Source organism: Nomascus leucogenys, chromosome 22a, assembly GCF_006542625.1.
Source record: "Nomascus leucogenys isolate Asia chromosome 22a, Asia_NLE_v1, whole genome shotgun sequence".
Taxonomy (NCBI): Eukaryota; Metazoa; Chordata; class Mammalia; order Primates; family Hylobatidae; genus Nomascus; species Nomascus leucogenys.
The window spans coordinates 105,643,604-105,660,763 of NC_044402.1; the positions used below are offsets into that span (position 1 = coordinate 105,643,604).

Below are 17,160 nucleotides of genomic sequence, written 5' to 3' on the forward strand. Positions count from 1 at the left end.
CCATTGGAGCAGTAATACCTGGATGCCAAATTGAATTTGTTTAGAATAAACCACAGAGTAAACTTTAAAAAATAAAAAATAAAAAAAAATTTGATTTGTCAATTAAAATATACATTTATAAGAAAAAATAATAAAACACTTTCCACATCATAGTTTATCTATAGAAAATGTGTCACCTTAAAATTGTATACTTTTGTTGAAAATGGATATTGAATAATGTCAAACATGAAAATGTAGCAGATCACTCAGAAGTATTCACTAGAGGAAAAGATTTAAAAAAAAAAAGAGTCTGACACAGGAACCACACTGTGCTTGAGCCCCACAAAGCTTCCACATTCGAAGTCTTCTGGACTGTAAGCATGGCGTTTATTTGCTGTGCACCTCAGTTTCCTCATCTGTGAAATAGACATGACAACAAACCTCACAGGTTTGCTGTGAAGCCTAAGTGTATTAATATGTGTAAAGTACTCAGAAATGAAGTAGTCAATCATTGTTAGCTTCTAGTGTATTGTTTCTGTTGTATTTTTGAATCTCAGATGTCAGAGACTTAAAAAAAATTTCAAAAGAAAACGATAATGCGACCTGGTTTCTATTTTGCTTCTACCACTTAAGTAATAAATGATAGGTGTTAGTGCAAAGAGTGGTTGTCAGTCTTACTAAGAATTAAATATAATTGCCAAAAGAGGAATGATTTAATCGTAAAATGAAGTGATTTGAAGGTATTACTAAAGCAAAATTAGTTCTTGTCTCTTTGTCTCTGATAGACAAAAGCCAGAGAACCTTTCTAGTTTTTCTCTTGAAATGGTGTTCACAAACTTACAGTAGGGTGGTTTTTCTTTAATTTGCACTTTAATTCAGTGGAACTTTATTAGATTGAAATTAAGCAAATCCCAGAGAGGCCTGGAAACATAAATGGGTGTGAAATGTTATGGATTCTAAATTGGGCATTTTGAAAGACAGATGAAGGCTAATAGTTTACATTTAGTACTAAACTCTGTCATTCCAATGGAAAAATAGACAGCTAGTTTGAATCAAATAATGGGATTTGTTTTTTAGGTAATAATATAATGAGTTAGTTAAAAGAGCTAACTTGTAATAGATTTATTAAGCCATAAAGTTTCATTTCTTTGAACACCATATTGTCAAAATCTTCACAGACAAATTCACTTATAAGAAAATTAAATGAAAGAACTATTTCTTTAAAAGGTAGATGTGGATTTTATCTATTTGGGGAAGGGTTGAAAATGCCACGTCAGTGGATCTGGCTGTGATCCGACCTCTTAATCCTGTTTTAATTATGGGTTCTTTGCTACTTCTGATTTTATAGTTATATGTGACTGACATTCAGACATTCATAGTAATTTTTTAAATATGTAATTTTACGTAAGAGTCCCTTCAATGTGACCTTAAGGTGAGAGTCTCTAGATATAATTATAGAGAGGAAGGAACTACCGACCTAGAATGAGTTGATCATTTCCAGGGGTATCTCATTGTGAGATTTTTCAGTTGAACACTGTGGCAGTTTCACAATTCTACAAGCTTGACAGGAATGCAGAAGGGAGACCCACAAAGATTCTCATGTGGACAGCACTTGTCTGTTCCCACTGCTGTATATTTGAAAACACTGGGGACCAAATATGATTAACCACATACTTCTCCCTGGGGACTTGAACCCTAAATATGCCTTTTGCCACCATAGTCTGGGTTTTTTGAGACCAGTATGCTTGCAGCTAGGTGTCATTTGTCAAATATGACATGAATATTTGTTGTGCATGATCATTTTTGTTTAGGTTTAAAAATTTAATGGCAGTGAGTTATACTACCCGAAGATGCAGGCTGAAAGCATGAGTTTTGATAAAGTGAAATTTCATTTGATGATATCCATTATAAATCATTTTTCTCTAACTTTAAAATAACATCTCATTTTTACTGTGTCTTATTAACAAACTTTACCAATAGTGTTGTTTCCATAGTAAAAGATACGTTTTAAATTATATATGACAAATATTTTCCTGAAATTTTAAGACGTTTCCACACTAAGCTCTGTTTCTTCATCTGTAAAGCGAAGATGTTAAGACTCCATTATCTCTAAGATCTCTTCTGATACTCAGGGTACCCTAAGTCTAATGTCCAGCCTTTTTTATTATGGAGAATATCTTGGTAAATTTCCAAAGGCTTGCGAGGTGTTTCAGATTGCATCACTCTGACTTGCCAAATGATCTTCTCTATTGACCATCACCAAATATTATTCCCCGAAACCTCTTCCCCTGCTCCATGGATGTGACTGTGGCTCCTTGTGGAGAGCGAAACCCAGCCTCTGCCTGCAAGGAGCCGATTACAGCTGTTAGAGGTCCAGTCATCCTGTCCTACTGATTGCATCTGTGTCTGGTCATCTGAGCGAGTGAAATATTAATCTGCTTTCTTCTCTTCACTCTTTTCATGTGTATTCCCCGAACAGAAAGGAGAACCTGACTGCTGTGCACTCTCCCTGGAGACAAGCGAGCAGCTCACCTTTGAGATCCCCCTGAATGATTCAGGTTCTGCTGGCCTCGGGGTGAGCCTAAAAGGGAACAAATCCAGAGAAACTGGAACAGACTTGGGGATTTTTATCAAATCCATCATTCATGGAGGCGCTGCTTTTAAGGTGGGTAGGAATGACATTTGTACATCCTTTGAGAAGGCACTTGGAGATGTGACTGTTGTACTTACAGACTGAATGGAGAAAGTGTCTGAAGACTTGAGGCCACTGAGGCTTTCCTGCCAGATACAAAAAATATATGTGTGAACAGATCTGGGGAATAATTGGCTGCTGTTTTTGTACCTTAACAGGTTATTTTTACTTCTTAGAGTTACCTCTAAAAACCCAACATGATTCACATTCTTTTTTGCATACTTTTTATTACTGCACTAGGATTCCTCTGAATTTGTAAACTGACAGAGTTGAGCCTAAAAGTACACAATCAGAAAAACAAAACTAAAAACAAGTAAACATAAAGGCAGCAAATAAGACAGTTGTGCTTGCAAGAATGAAAGCTCAGTGGAGCCTGAGAGTGATTGTAGTATAAATTAAAGGCCATTTATCACATTTTATACACTTGAAGAAAACCATGGTACCCAGAATGCGTATTTCCTTTCGAATACTTAGAGAAGCTTATAGGTTTCCAGAAAAAGAAGGAAGGTCATGCTTCAGTCCTTTCACGTTGAGGTGAGCATAGTGTACTGGTTAGCTAGATGGCCGGTGTTCAAGTCCAGCTGAGTCCTTGCTAGCTGTATGGAAATGTAGGCAAGGGTCTTGACCAGCTGTCTCCCATTTCCTCACAGGTAGAATGGTGATAATAAATAATACCTACTTCATAGGCTCCTAGGATTCAATCACACAATGTGATGAAAACAGTAAAGTGATGATAGAGGAAGGATACACGTTTGCACCTCTTGCCACCCTCATTATTATCTCATACCGTGCAAGGAGACTTCTTGAGTTTGAATTCTGCCTTACCTCCTCTCTCCCTGTGAATGTAGGTAAGCTGCTCAGCCTTGACATGCCTCAGTTTCCTCATTTGTGAAATTAGCAGTGCCTGGTTCCTCATGCTGCTGTTAAGACTAAAAGAGACAATATGTGTCAAGTGCTTAGCACAGTGCCTGTCACCAGCTGCTGCTAAATGTTAGCCATCTGAAAATAATTTTGATATGAATAATGTCTGTCCTTTCCCACAGCAAAGCCAAGAAGGCCCCGTTACACCCTACAGAGCACCCCTGCACCTAGAATTCTGGCTTTGTTGAAGCAACTGTCTTCTCACACTTACCCTTCCACTTTTGTTTCAGACTAGATGTGGAGATAATGCCTTTTTCACTGGGAAATAAATGTACTTTGGATAGACACCTCTTCAGTTTACTCTTGGTTTAGTTAGCTTTTGTCACATAATAAATAGTCATAGTTTTTCAGTAATGTACGTCAATAAGCCTTTATTTTTCTCATAGCTCTGTGCAGGGGAGCTGGGGTGTGGGTAGGATTCTCATTCAGGCTGGTGTCTCTTGATCCCACTGTAACTCTGCAGATCTGAGTGTGCTCTACTTCCTTCTGCTGCTCCTTGGATCAGCAGACTAGCTGGGGCATGTCCCTCTCGTGCCTCGAGCTGTCAGAGGGCCAGCGGCAGTGGGTGAATCCGCGGGCTCCAAACTAGCACACTGTCACCCCACACATAGGCCACTGGTCAAAGCAAGTCATATGGCTGAGTCCAAGGTGGAGCAGTAGAAAACATACTCCACCCACGATGAAATTATGGCAAAGATGTAGATACAGAGAAGGGTAAAGAATTGAGTCCCATCACTCCTTCTATAAAACTGGCTCAGAAATACATAACCAGGAGCAAAAGAGAAATAGTAGTAATAGCAACAACAACAATAGCAATGAACATTTATTGCGCTTAGTATATGCTGGACAGTAAGATAGGTGTTTTATATGGATTATCTAACTTTATTCACATTGACATTGGATTATTTTCAGGCCATTTTATCAAAGTGGAAATTACAGATTAGAGCCTTTAGTGCCTTTCCTGTGGTCAGATAGACAGGAATTACTTTAAGATTTGAATCTAGGCAGTCTGACTCCAGAGCCTGTGTTATGCTGCACTGAAATGAAGGTTCTTCCGTATGATCCGTTCATGTTCCTAGAGAGGAGGGCCCGTTTGCCTGGAGGTGTCTTGTATGATGCTATCATCCTTAGCCAAGCCATCTAAATATGTACTAGGTTTGAGGATGAGTTCTTGGTCATCTTGAAATTATTCTTCTTATTCCTAATGACAGCTCTATTTGCAGAATTTATTCCGAGTAAAATTGAAACTGAGATGACTTTTTGGAAATTAAAAGCAAACATCTTAGCTTTTTTATGGGCAATAACTTAAGCTCCAGCAGATATTGGCGAGCAGGTTTAATATGTATATCCACGTTTGTGTAAGTGAGCATGTCCTTACCTAAGCAGTTTCTAACAGTCCTGTTTCTTGCAGAAAGATTTCACTTTCCATTTATGTAAATTTCTTTCCTGACGCTGGTCTGCTGAGTCAGACAATCACACCATTAAAAACCACTGGACAGCATATTTATAGCTGATCTTAAACAGTAAGAGGCATCAATCATGAACTTAGCCTTCTTGTGAATGTTTAGTATCCATTTGTCTTGTTTGCCTTTTGCAGTGTAAAGGGTAGAGGCCTGAGATTTGTTCACAAAAAATCTGATTAACCAGGAAAAAAAAATGTATTTTTCCATTCTCCTACTGTTGTTCCAGTAATCCACTGTTACTCCTCAGAAAATTGCCACCCATTCTATGATTCAGGATTCTGTCTTAGGAAAATTGTTTTGAGACTTTGTTCCTGTCCCTGTTGAGAGGATACAAATTTAACAGACTACAGTGTCCCTGGGGCAGAGGAGAGATAAGCACTGGGAACATCTTTGTCTCAGCATTTGGCCCTAGCTTTTTACCCGGAATCAACGAAATAGTCTTTCAACCAGAGCACAATCTTTTTCTCCTGGCCCTTCATACCACTAATTAGTTCTCAAGGTGTTTTTCCCTTTAGGGAAGGTGGATTTTTTGAAAACCAAACTACTTTGAAAGGTATGACCAAATTCTTCCTGTGCATTCTGTGTGCTGGATTCTCCTGGGGGCTTCCGTTGGTATAAACAAAGATAGATTACTTCTTGCCAGACGTAAAACCCCTGAATAACTTGACTCTAATTGAGGGGATTGCTTTATTTTGTTTTGTTTTGTTTTCCTTTCCTTAACTCTCATTCTACTGCTTTCTGTCATGTCATCTCTTGTTTGAATTATTTCTGATAGAGGATGTAAATCTCTATTTGGAAACAAGAGCAGCCAGCTACTCTAGGACGCCCTCTTGGAATTGAGTCCCTGACTCATTCTAAAAACCAAGAGAACAATAATTCTACTCTGCTCAGAATTATCCAAATGCTTAATCTCAACTTGATATTTAACTTCAAGTCTGTACATTAAGAAATAAAGCCCAGAAACTCTTCTGTGCATGCGTCAGGCTGCACCACTTTTGATTACAGGCTGATTTGTCATACGGAGCTCTTCATAGGCCCCTCTGAAGCACAACTTGTAGCTATGCCTCTTAGTGCTATGTGACCATTGACCATAACAGCAAAATGTTGCTTCTTAGAGTATTGATGCCAATGTGCCTAAGCACTAGCATGCATTACATGTTTGTGGTTTCATTTAGTTTCTGTCTTTCTTCCTGGGCGTTTGCCCCTGACATACAGTGTAATTGCTTCTATAACTAAAATATACTAAATACAAGCATATATGTCAACTGCTTCTGAAAGAATTATGAGCAGAATGAAGTTATGACTTCCATGAGAATGATTTTCTAACATTTTGCTTTTGTGGTTGGAATTTAAAGTGAATGTGGTAGTGCTGTTGCTGTTAAGTAAAAAGAAGTATCATCTTCGTTGCAGTTAGAAAAAATACCTCTCCCTAAATCCACATCAAAATTTCCCTAAATCCACATCAAAATTTCCCTAAATCCACATCAAAATTTGCTTTTTATTTTATGCAGGAAAGCACAAATAAAGTCTCAATGATCAGTCTGAAGATGTTAGATATTTTTATGTTCATTCGCTAAACATTTTAAATTCATTTTGAGATCAGTGGTTTTTCTTTGCTTTGCTTTTCATGTACCATATTAACTGAAAATTTTTAGTAAAAATTTTTACATCTATTGATGATACTTCCTTAAGTTGCTTGTTTTGCTACCCTAAAGAATTACTTTAAAAATGTATACATGACTAGAATAGTGTTCTTTTTAAAGTTAGGTGAGATATTGTAATAACACACTGTGGTGAGAATAAAAGTCCCATGAAGTCTGTTGTACCAGTTCTGAATGGTGTTTTTGACTTCACTATGCTGACTTTATGAGTGGTATGTCTCCTGTTGAAACTTTGAAATAATAAGGTAAAAAATTCAAATTTAAAGGAATTTTTGCTAAAGGAAAAATGTCATATATCAGATAGATTGTTTAGGGGCTGCTAAATAGAGAGAATACATTTAAGACTATCAGTTATTCTCTAGAAAATTAATTAGCCAGGTTTGTGCTTAATAAATGCTCTGGATGATGATGAAATTAAGTGAAAGAAAAATGCCTGACATGGCTAATTGTAAATGTATGCACTCAGAATATGAAATAGACATAATTGAAGTAATTTGATTCCTGTGTGCTTAGGAAATTTGGGATTCTCCTTCTGAAAGATACAGGATTTCATAATCTGCACTGTTTAGTAATGGGCAAAAGAAAGAATTTGGACTAATATAAGCAATCATGTTATTTTTAAATGACTAAACTCTAAATTTTTGGAGAGAAAATGCACAGCTCTAGAATATCCAGAAACATGGCGCTTGATCCTGAATCTCCATGTCTCATTGTCATGTGGGACATTTAACAGCATCCAAACTACTTAACTCCAGTAGGAGCTCCCAGCATGACTAATTTCCACCCCCATCTCTGCCAGTATCTATAAATCATGTGATAGATCTATAATTAATGAATTCAAAGGAAGATAAAAGGGAAAGCTTTTTAAGGAAAACTAATGTTAAATGATTTCTTCAACTGGCCATTTTTCTTAAAATTTATAATGTTTTCTACTGGTGGGAGAACCTTGAGGATCCTTACTGGTAGTCAGTGACTTCTAAGCTTTTACCTCTGGCATAAGGACCAGATAATGTGAGTATGTCAAAGTGCTATCGAAAATCCTCAAATGTAAGAAGCCAAACACTAACATTTTATTTCTAACCACAAAGATGTGATACATTTTAAGGACTTTAAAAGCAGGAACTTTGCCTGGAAATATACATAAATTCATAATCACTATATACCCAATAAAAATTTGACCTTAAAAAAGGAAGTTATTAATTTAAACATAGGAAAAATACATTTTAGCTAATTTTCTGTTTTAAAAAAATCTGAAAATGTTAGCATATGTTAATTCATACAGTCAGGCTTATTTATGAATTTTCTACAGTAGTAACTACTTTATTAAAATGAAATATAACATTACTTTTAAAATCTCAAAGTAGCTGGCACAGTAATGGGCACCTGTATTTTCACCTAAGCAGGAGGATCACTTGAGCTCAGGAGTTCCAGACTGTAGTGCAGTATAATCGTGCCTGTGAATAGTCACTGTGCTCTAGCCTGGGCAACACAGTGAGACCCCATCTCTTTTTTAAAAATATCCCATAATTCCAGCATCTATCATTGTTTTTTATTGCTGATCTTTATCACTTTTGCATTTTTATTTCATGAAAGGAAATGCAAACAGGAAATAAATTTACATGTACACTGTACTGAATGAAATTTTGGAATGCTACAACATTTTGATGTGTACTTTGGGCTCCGTGATTGTCTCAATGGGCTTGAAAAAAATTTAAGAGTTGATATTCCCAATGAAAAAGGAAATTATAATCTACAAAAGTTGCTATAGCACGCTAATGATGCTTTGGCTCTGAAAATAGTAACTTTCTCCTGAAAAGCTATATTCATCTTCATTATGGGTACCTATAGGCCATATATATGTATACACACACACACACACACACACACACACACACACACACACACACACACACGTAAGACCAGTTACTAGAAAAATGGACACAAACCAGAATGCTCAAATAAAACTCTGACCACAGTATGAACTCTGCATACATATACACACATTTTTGCTCTAGCGTTCTGGTTTGTACCCATTTTTATAGTGATTGGTTTTAAGCAATCTCAATATAATACTAACAAGTGCAAGTGCATAAAAACCACCACCAAGACGTAAATCAATAAGATAAGTATGTTGAAATGGCTTCCAAAATTCTAACCTGGTTAGGCATTCATGCAAATTATTCTTAATTCATATATAACATATATGCTTTAACAAGCCTCTTTTTAATCTGGTTTTCTAGGCCAAAGTAAATTACCAGCAGAAAATCAGACAGAAAATAGGAAAGGATGGAGAAGAAACTGGAATGACAGGAAAGAAAAAAGTATAAAACAAGCACAGAATGTTATTACTATATAGTACACCAGAGAATATTTCTGATGGTTTGAAGTCAATACTTCTCAAACTTTCTTGCAGAAGAAATTATAAGATTCAATGTGGCCGTAGTAAAGGCCATAAATTGCAGTATATCTGTTTATGCCCCATATTTTTCCAGAATGATTTTAAAATGAAAAGATTTATAATACATTTTGAAAGCATTATTTCAGAATGGTTTATGCATGTGTTAATTCCTATAGTCAGGCTTATTACAATAAGCCTGACCAACATGGTGAAACTCCGTCTCTACTAAAAATAGAAAAACTAGCTGGGCATGATGGTACGCACTTGTAATCCCAGCTACTTGGGAGGCTGAGGCAGGAGAATTGCTTGAACCAGGGAGGCGGAGGTTGCAATGAGCCGAGATCACACCACTGCACTCTAGCCTGAGCGACAAGAGCGAGAGACTCTGTCTCAAAAAATAATAATAATAAATAAATAAAAGCTTCGTATGCCCACAGGTGATTTGCTGCTGGGACTTCATTGGTTTGTTACATAGAAATGGAGTGAGGTTCTTAAGACAATAACTGAATTACATAAATTTAAATTTTACAATATCTGAACAAGTAGAGATAGGGCCAGTATACAGAAAGTAATCAAGCTTTTTTTTTTTTTAGAATTCTGAAGGTTCTCTGAATATACCCTGGCATATTCAAGACAGCTTAGGTTCGTGAGTCTCTCATAGTTACAATTTGTAGATGAAACTTAACACCAGGACCAAAACATCTGACTGATTTAGCAAGCACTTCTTGAACATTTAGATGAGTTAGGCAACAGTATATAGTGGACTAGACACAGCATACTTAAAATTACCCATTCTATAATCTAGGAAGGTAGTAACACAGTACATTAAATATATAAACAACACTAATATGATAAGAGCTATGATAGGCAAATGTGAGAAGTATCGTGGGTGTTGAGATGATGGAGCATTTAATTCTGCCTGGGGAGAAAACTATGAAAGGAAGGCAATTGCTGAGGCTTGCTTGAGGTGAGGGGTAAGTAGACTTTGAAGAGGTGAGCAGGAATGCAAAGGGCATTTTGGGCAGAGGAAAGAATATGGGCAGTCACCAAGGTATGTACACCAGAATACAGTCTGTTGTGCTTGGAAAATAGAGGTCTTATTTGGGAAGAATGGACTTCTTCACATAAGCTGAAATGATGTGAAACATGTACTAACTTTTTTGTTTTTACAACTGTACTTTAAAAATCTTGATTCATTCTTGCCCTTCCATTACAATTGTTTTTAAATGAAGGTAAATGATTTCAATCTGGAATACAAGGTTCTTTTCTTAGTTTAGGGTTTTGGGTTTTTTGGGGGGTTTGATTTGTTTTTTCAAAAAATGCAGTAGACAGATGTTGTCACAGAGTGATTGTAGGGCCCTGAGAAGGATTCATTGAGGATAATTCTCTCCCTCAGTAAGGTGCCATCTTGCCTGGGGCCCAACCCTATTCCAGGGAACATCTGCTCTGCAACCTGAAGTCAAGCTTTGGGGTTTGGGACCCGGGTGTTGATAATATCCCAGGAGGCCGTACCAAGGGCCCCGTTAGAAGCACGCAGAGGCAGAGGCCAACGTCTGGTCATGATTAATCCTCTCAACACCCTGGACTAATGTGGACTGGCCTTGGGCCACAGCCAGCTACCCCTGGGAAAGCCAGCCCACTTTCTCATGCTTCTCTCATATTCTTCAGTGGCTAGTTCAGTTCTTTGCCTTGGCTTTCTTACTTTTCCTCTGTATTCATTAGAATTTTAGAGGTAACAGGGCAGTTGGGGGGAGGGTTTAACAAAAAAATTCCCAAGCCAGGTGGATTAAGCCACACGTCATTGCCAGTAATCATGGCAGAGGAAGTACCCAGGCACCAGTGAATATACCACAGGGGATGAACTACAAGGTCGTTGGACCCCCCAGCAATCATAAATATCCTTTAGAGGACACATGGAGTAGCCTACAGCATACATAATGACCCCTCACCCCAAAGAATTATCTGGCCCAAATGTGCAATTGTGGAAAGACCCTGATGTAAATATTTGTTTTTTTAAAATGAGTATCTGTAGCTTTTATTAGATTCTCAAAGGAGTCTAAGAGCCCATAAAGGCTAAGAATCACTAGCAGATTGTTTGAAAACATGGGCTGCAGAGTGACCCAGACCTAGTTCACATCTGCTTTTAGAAACATGACTTGTAACAATTCATTTAACCTCTCTGACTACAATTTCTTCTTTTATAAAATGGGGGCAGCAATCTCAAATATACAGGGTTTCTGTAAGGAGTAAATTGTCTGCTACATGTAAAGCGTTTAGCATGATGCACAGAGTAGAAACTCTTTGTCATTAATATAGTGCCTTTAATAATCTCTAGAAGTCTGAATTTAGAAGCAACGTAGCATAAAAGATTCATGTCATTAACCTTAGAGATGAGGAGACCTGGCTATGACCATACCCTTTGACAAGTCACTTAATTTCTCTGAGCCTTCATCTTTATATCTCCTAAATAGCAGAGAGTAGCATTTATATCACAGGGTTGCTGTAAGAAATGAATGGGCAAATATATGCAAAAGACATGCTCGAGGACTAGCCTACATTAGGTGTTCAGTAAAAGGGAGGTGTCATACTCAAAGGTCTTGTCTCCTGGTCCTCTGTGCAACCTACTGTGATAGGACCAGCTAAAGCTGATGAGATTGAAACTATGCCAGGGCATGGAGAAGACCTAACCTCATACCAGGTTTTTTTGTTCTAAAGTGCACTGAAGAAGTTAGATTTTGTCTTCACTCTGTCCTCCTGATTCTTTTTAATATGTTTTCCTTCCCTTTGGGAATTTCCTTTACTCCTTTCTAGCTTGAGGATGGAGTTGGTTATGGGGGGATGCCAGAAGTGGGGAACATAATTGAAGTACTTTTGCTTAGGAGTCTGATGGGAGTAATATAGGAAGAAAAAGGGGTGAGAGAGAGAGAGAGAGTGAGTGTGTGTGTGTGTGTGTGTGTGTGTGTGTGTGTGTGTGAGATAGAGAATATTGCAAGCATAACCCAGATGAAATAAATATCCTAGCATTACCAAGTAACATCCTTGAATATTTGAATTCATTTATGTAAAGTCAATTGAAAGTTAATATTCTCATGCCTAAATATTTACTAGAATATAATATTAATTTTAAAAACCGTAAAAAGCTAATTTTATTTGTTCAAATTATTCCAAAGCAAATGGTACATACACAATTTTGAGAGAGATTTGATGAGTTTTTGAATAATGAGCTCCTCATTGAATCAACTTCATTTTAGGTCAAGACTGGACATAGACGTGCGTGTATGGATGTCTAACTAAATAGGTAGACAGCGTTTTTTTTTTTTTTTTTCGTCCTGTGGGTTGCTCTGCCATGCCCCTGCACAGTTTCCTGTCTCCATGTCTTCTGTTATGTGTCTTGATTTTATATTGTCTTCCCTTCCAGGAGATATCTGGTAGCATATTGTCCTCTCTGGTTCCGAAAGTCTTTTTTTTTTCTTGAAGCATTACCCCTTTAGGGACTAGTCATTGTGATCTATGTAGAATATAGAATGGTTTGGTGAATAGGGACGCTGTGGAATTCAGAACTTGGGCTATTCTGTTCCAATTCTGACCTTAACTAGCTGAACAAGTCTAATATCTGTGGAAGTGCCTTTTCCTAATAGGTGTTCGATAAATGGTTTCTCGTCCTCTCTGGGCATCACATTATTCATCTGTAAATGGAAGAGGTTGGACGAGATGACCTCTAAGGACCCTTCCAGCTCTAAATTCTGTGATTATATTCTAAATGTTGGGACAACATGGTGCTTACCGGCATCACCATTAATGAAATTACACATCATTTATCTCATAAAGAAAAAGCACACACCAATAACAACAGAGCAGCCAAGCCTGACAGTGAGAGTGTGTGGATTTTTATTGCACCCACAACTCTCTGGTGATGCTTGTGATGAATGTGAATGTCTTTGAAAAAAAATTTCAGCTGCCCTGAGGTGACCTGAACTGTCTTTTTGTTTGGGACTTGGTTACAGGAAACATGCCCTACTTCAGTGTCATTCTGCATGCTTGAGATTTAGAATGTAACTGAAAATAAAAAAATAAAAAATAAAAAGTTTGTACTTAATAACTGTTGATAGATTTTACCAAATAAAAATGTTCTCCTATCTTCTTGTCTGTTGTCTACCTCTTCACTCTGACCTTGTGTCATACTTCACAGAAAAGGTTCACAAGAGATTACCAGGTGGGATCTCACTCATATTTCCTTCCCTCCATCTCTAGAGGTTCCCATGAAGCTTCCATCTTTATCTTGTTTCTTCCTGTCGTAGCAGATGAGGTGTCCTGCCAAGACAAAGCACTGCAAAATCTGGACATTTCCTGTTAACCTCATTTCCTGTTAACAGGACTAGGACCAGGAACTGGATTCAACTCTTCTGCTTCCTCCTCCTCTTTAAAAACCACACATCAGTCTCCAGTCATCCTAAAATGATTTTTAGTAACAAGATTCAGCCCAATAGTTCTCCTTTCTTATATGACAATAGAGCAGAAATATTTCTCCAGTTGTATCTCACATCACATAACGAAACCATTCAGGGTGTTTTTGTCATTTCCCCCTTTTTTCTTTTCTTTTCTTTTTTTTTTTTTTTTTTTTTTTGGAGACGAAGTTTCACTATTATTGCCCAGATTGGAGTGCAGTGGCGCAATCTTGGCTCACCACAACCTCCGCCTCCCCAGTTCAAGTGATTCTCCTGCCTCAGCCTCCCAAGTAGCTGGGATTACAGGCATGCACCACCGTGCCTGGCTAATTTTGTATTTTAAGTAGAGACAGGGTTTCTCCATGTTGGTCAGACTGGTCTCAAACTCCCAACCTCAGGGGATCCACCCACCTCGGCCTCCCAGAGTGCTGGGGTTACAGGTGTGAGCCACCGTGCCCGGCCTGTCATATCCCATTTCATGTAGCCTCATGCTTTTTTGTGCCTCACTCAAAATTGGATAACAGAAATGAAGAGATTTCTTTCTTGTTTGGTCTTTCCTGTAAATCTCATTTCCAGACTTGCTTCAAATTAGGGTAAAGGTTAAGTGAAATGGGAAAACAAGAGGAAGGCAGGGGACATGAAGCTCTGAGGAGGCGGTCCACTTAAACAGTTTACATCTCTGACTTGACGCCTTTGTCTATTGATCCCATTACCCTGCCATCTCCATTTCTTCCCTGAGTGGGTGTGTCCTTGTATGGGCGGCCCCTGCAATCCCATGTGGTTAACACCCTCTCCAGCAGGCGGCGTGGGCAGTGTGTCTTCACCAGGGCATTGGCCCTGGGGAGCAGCAGCTCTCACCACACCCTCCCTTTTCTCCACTATCAGCAGAGGGACTTCCTCGGGCCATCTGCTACTGCATTAGTCCAGGTTTAACGACCTGTCTGCACAGTTTCCCTCCCAAAACTGTCTGGTTGGTTTCTATTGTTCATTGTGTGTGTCTGGCTATCTTATTTCTTTTTTTTTTCTTTTACATTTTATTCTGTTAATTTGACCACAAATCCCAGATACTTCTCACCACAAGAACTCTTTAATATTTTCCTTTCCGTATTTTCGTGTTGCACAGTTGTAGTCTAGAGACAAGAAACAAAAGGAATTGTCGTGGAAGAAGTAAAGAGTCAAGATTCATGGAAACCTTTGACTCGCTTTCGTGGCCTGGAACAAGTTACATTTGGTGCCTCAGTTTCCTTTTCTGTAAAATGTTTCTGAAAATATAAATCTTAAATTCTTAGGTTCTGTGAGAATCACTAGAGGTAATTTATGGAAGAATTCTCTGTAAGGGTAAACTGTTATACGCCTGCTGTTAATTCTGTTGATTTTATTAGCAGCAGCAGCAACAGCATGATAACATTCGTAATCACAGCTGTGCCTCATAGCAGGCACTTTCTACCTGAGTGTAGAATAGGTAGAGAGCATGTCCCCCGAGTCTGACTGTCAACATTTCAAGCGTCTTTGCTCCTGGGCTGCCTTTAGGGAAATGCACTGTGGTCCCTTCCAGTTCTTTTCTAGGCAGAGCAGGCATCCCAGTGTGTCAGCCACTGATCTAGGCCTCTGCTTATAGGGACTTCTGGCTGGAGATGGTCAGTGCCTCATTCACTCAGAAGTGAATGAGACCACAGTCTGGGCTGCCTATTCTCGTGCCGAGGTTCTTTGTGCTTTGTAGTAAGTGGTATTTCTTCCTGAAGATGCTGGTTGAAAGTACTCATTCATCAGAGCCTCTTTGAAAAAACCTTGACAATTCTTTTTGTCAAGCTTTTCCACCAGAAGATATCAGGGCAAATTGGCCCTTTTCTACACACCTCTGTGTTCTTTGGCAGACGATCAACTTTGTGGTTGTGTTAGATAAAATTATGTGTTTTTTTTTTTTTAGTACTGTTCAATAGAGCTAACAATGATATCAGGAGATACATTACTACTGTCAAGCACACAGCATTTTTGCATGATTCCTCTCTGTGCCTGAAAAGGCAAATTCTCCTTTCAAGAGTTGTGACTACCTCCTTTGGTTTCCAAACCCCCTTCCCTTGAGTCAACAACATGGTCTCTGCCACAGCAAATGGCAGAATCAGGTCAGATTAGCATGCTTGCCAAAGATTTAGGTAAGAGGCATTATACAAATGTCTAAATTATTGCAGCTCAGGACTCTAAGATTTCTAAAAAATACTTTCACACAATTCATTATCACTGGTATTTGTGACTATTTGATAAGCTCCAGAGCCTTTTTCTGCCATGGAAAATAAATCACTTCTAACAGCTAGGTTGTTTTTTTTTTTCTTTTTTTCATTTTTAAACTTGAACTTTTCCCCAAAACGCCACATGTCATCAGCATACTTTTCTCTGTTGAATACTGTTTTTCTTTCTTCTGCCTTAGGATGGTCGTCTGCGAATGAATGACCAGCTGATTGCAGTTAATGGGGAATCTCTTTTGGGAAAGTCCAACCACGAAGCTATGGAAACACTTAGGCGGTCCATGTCCATGGAGGGAAACATCCGAGGGATGATCCAGTTGGTGATTCTGAGGAGGCCAGAGAGACCAATGGAGGTGATGCAAATCTTGATTCTCCTCAGCAAGTTGCCCAAATTGCCACCAGAATGTGCAGACTTCCATTCCTAGTATGGCAGCCAGACTCATATTGAGAAAATATGCCCCAGAAGGGCTTTGATGGATTTACGTGGGGAACAGGTGGTTGTATATCTTAGGTATAATAGAAAGATGTAAAAATGTGCATATAAAGTAAGTCATTTATCAGATGTAACAGGTCTATAATTTCTAGTTTTTTCCCCCAGAAATTCCAAGAGCTCTGAACTTGTTCATAAACATCTTTATATACTTTTTTGTTTGATAGGCTAGCAGTGTCCATACCTTAGAAAGTGTCTAATCACATGTGTACAATGTTTAATGTGGAGATCATTATAATGCAGTCAGCTCTCTGTATTCTCTTCCATAATCTGCATATAAAGAATACAGACCTGAGACTTAACTAATTTAACATTTGATTTATTAAACAATCTGCTTGCTCGTGTTATTAAATAAATGGGAGTCTTGTTTTTTGAAATCTTTTATTATTTTTTATAAGTTTTTAAAAATATCAAGAATAGTTTCACTTACACATGGAGTCTAAGTGTATGATAGCTTTAATAATAATATTCCTAAACATAAAAATACCTAAACATAAAAATACCTAAAACATTATTTTCTCTTATATGAAGAATAATTATTAAATGCTCATAAAATAATTTTAGAAAAAGGTAAGAAGAAGAAGTTAGTAGTACTGAAAGTTAAGAAAAACATCAGCAAATCACACATTTTGTCATATCAGGATATTCTCTAAGGCCAAATTGTGTTTGTGTAATAAGATAATATACAAAATTTAAGAAACTATTAAAAAAGCTAATATAAAATACTAGTTTTAATAAAGAGTTCAGCTTAAAAATTGAAAAATGAAAGCTTTATCAAGTTAATCAAGAGTTAATGGTAGTGGGGCTCATTGTAGTTAAAAGCTTCAGCTCTGGAGTTTCGAATTGTTTGGGTTTCAATCCTAGATTT

The 17,160-nt window shown here is 37.9% G+C and overlaps 1 protein-coding gene across 1 annotated transcript in view; it reads left to right on the plus strand.

The window, feature by feature from the left end:
• Positions 1–17,160, plus strand: part of PARD3B (par-3 family cell polarity regulator beta) — a 1,081,037-nt gene that overhangs the window by 609,608 nt on the left and 454,269 nt on the right. Inside the window, exons 11-12 of the mRNA XM_030803127.1 lie at positions 2,459–2,644; positions 15,985–16,155. Coding sequence (XP_030658987.1) covers positions 2,459–2,644; positions 15,985–16,155 — 357 coding nt within the window. The remainder of the gene's footprint in view (positions 1–2,458; positions 2,645–15,984; positions 16,156–17,160) is intronic.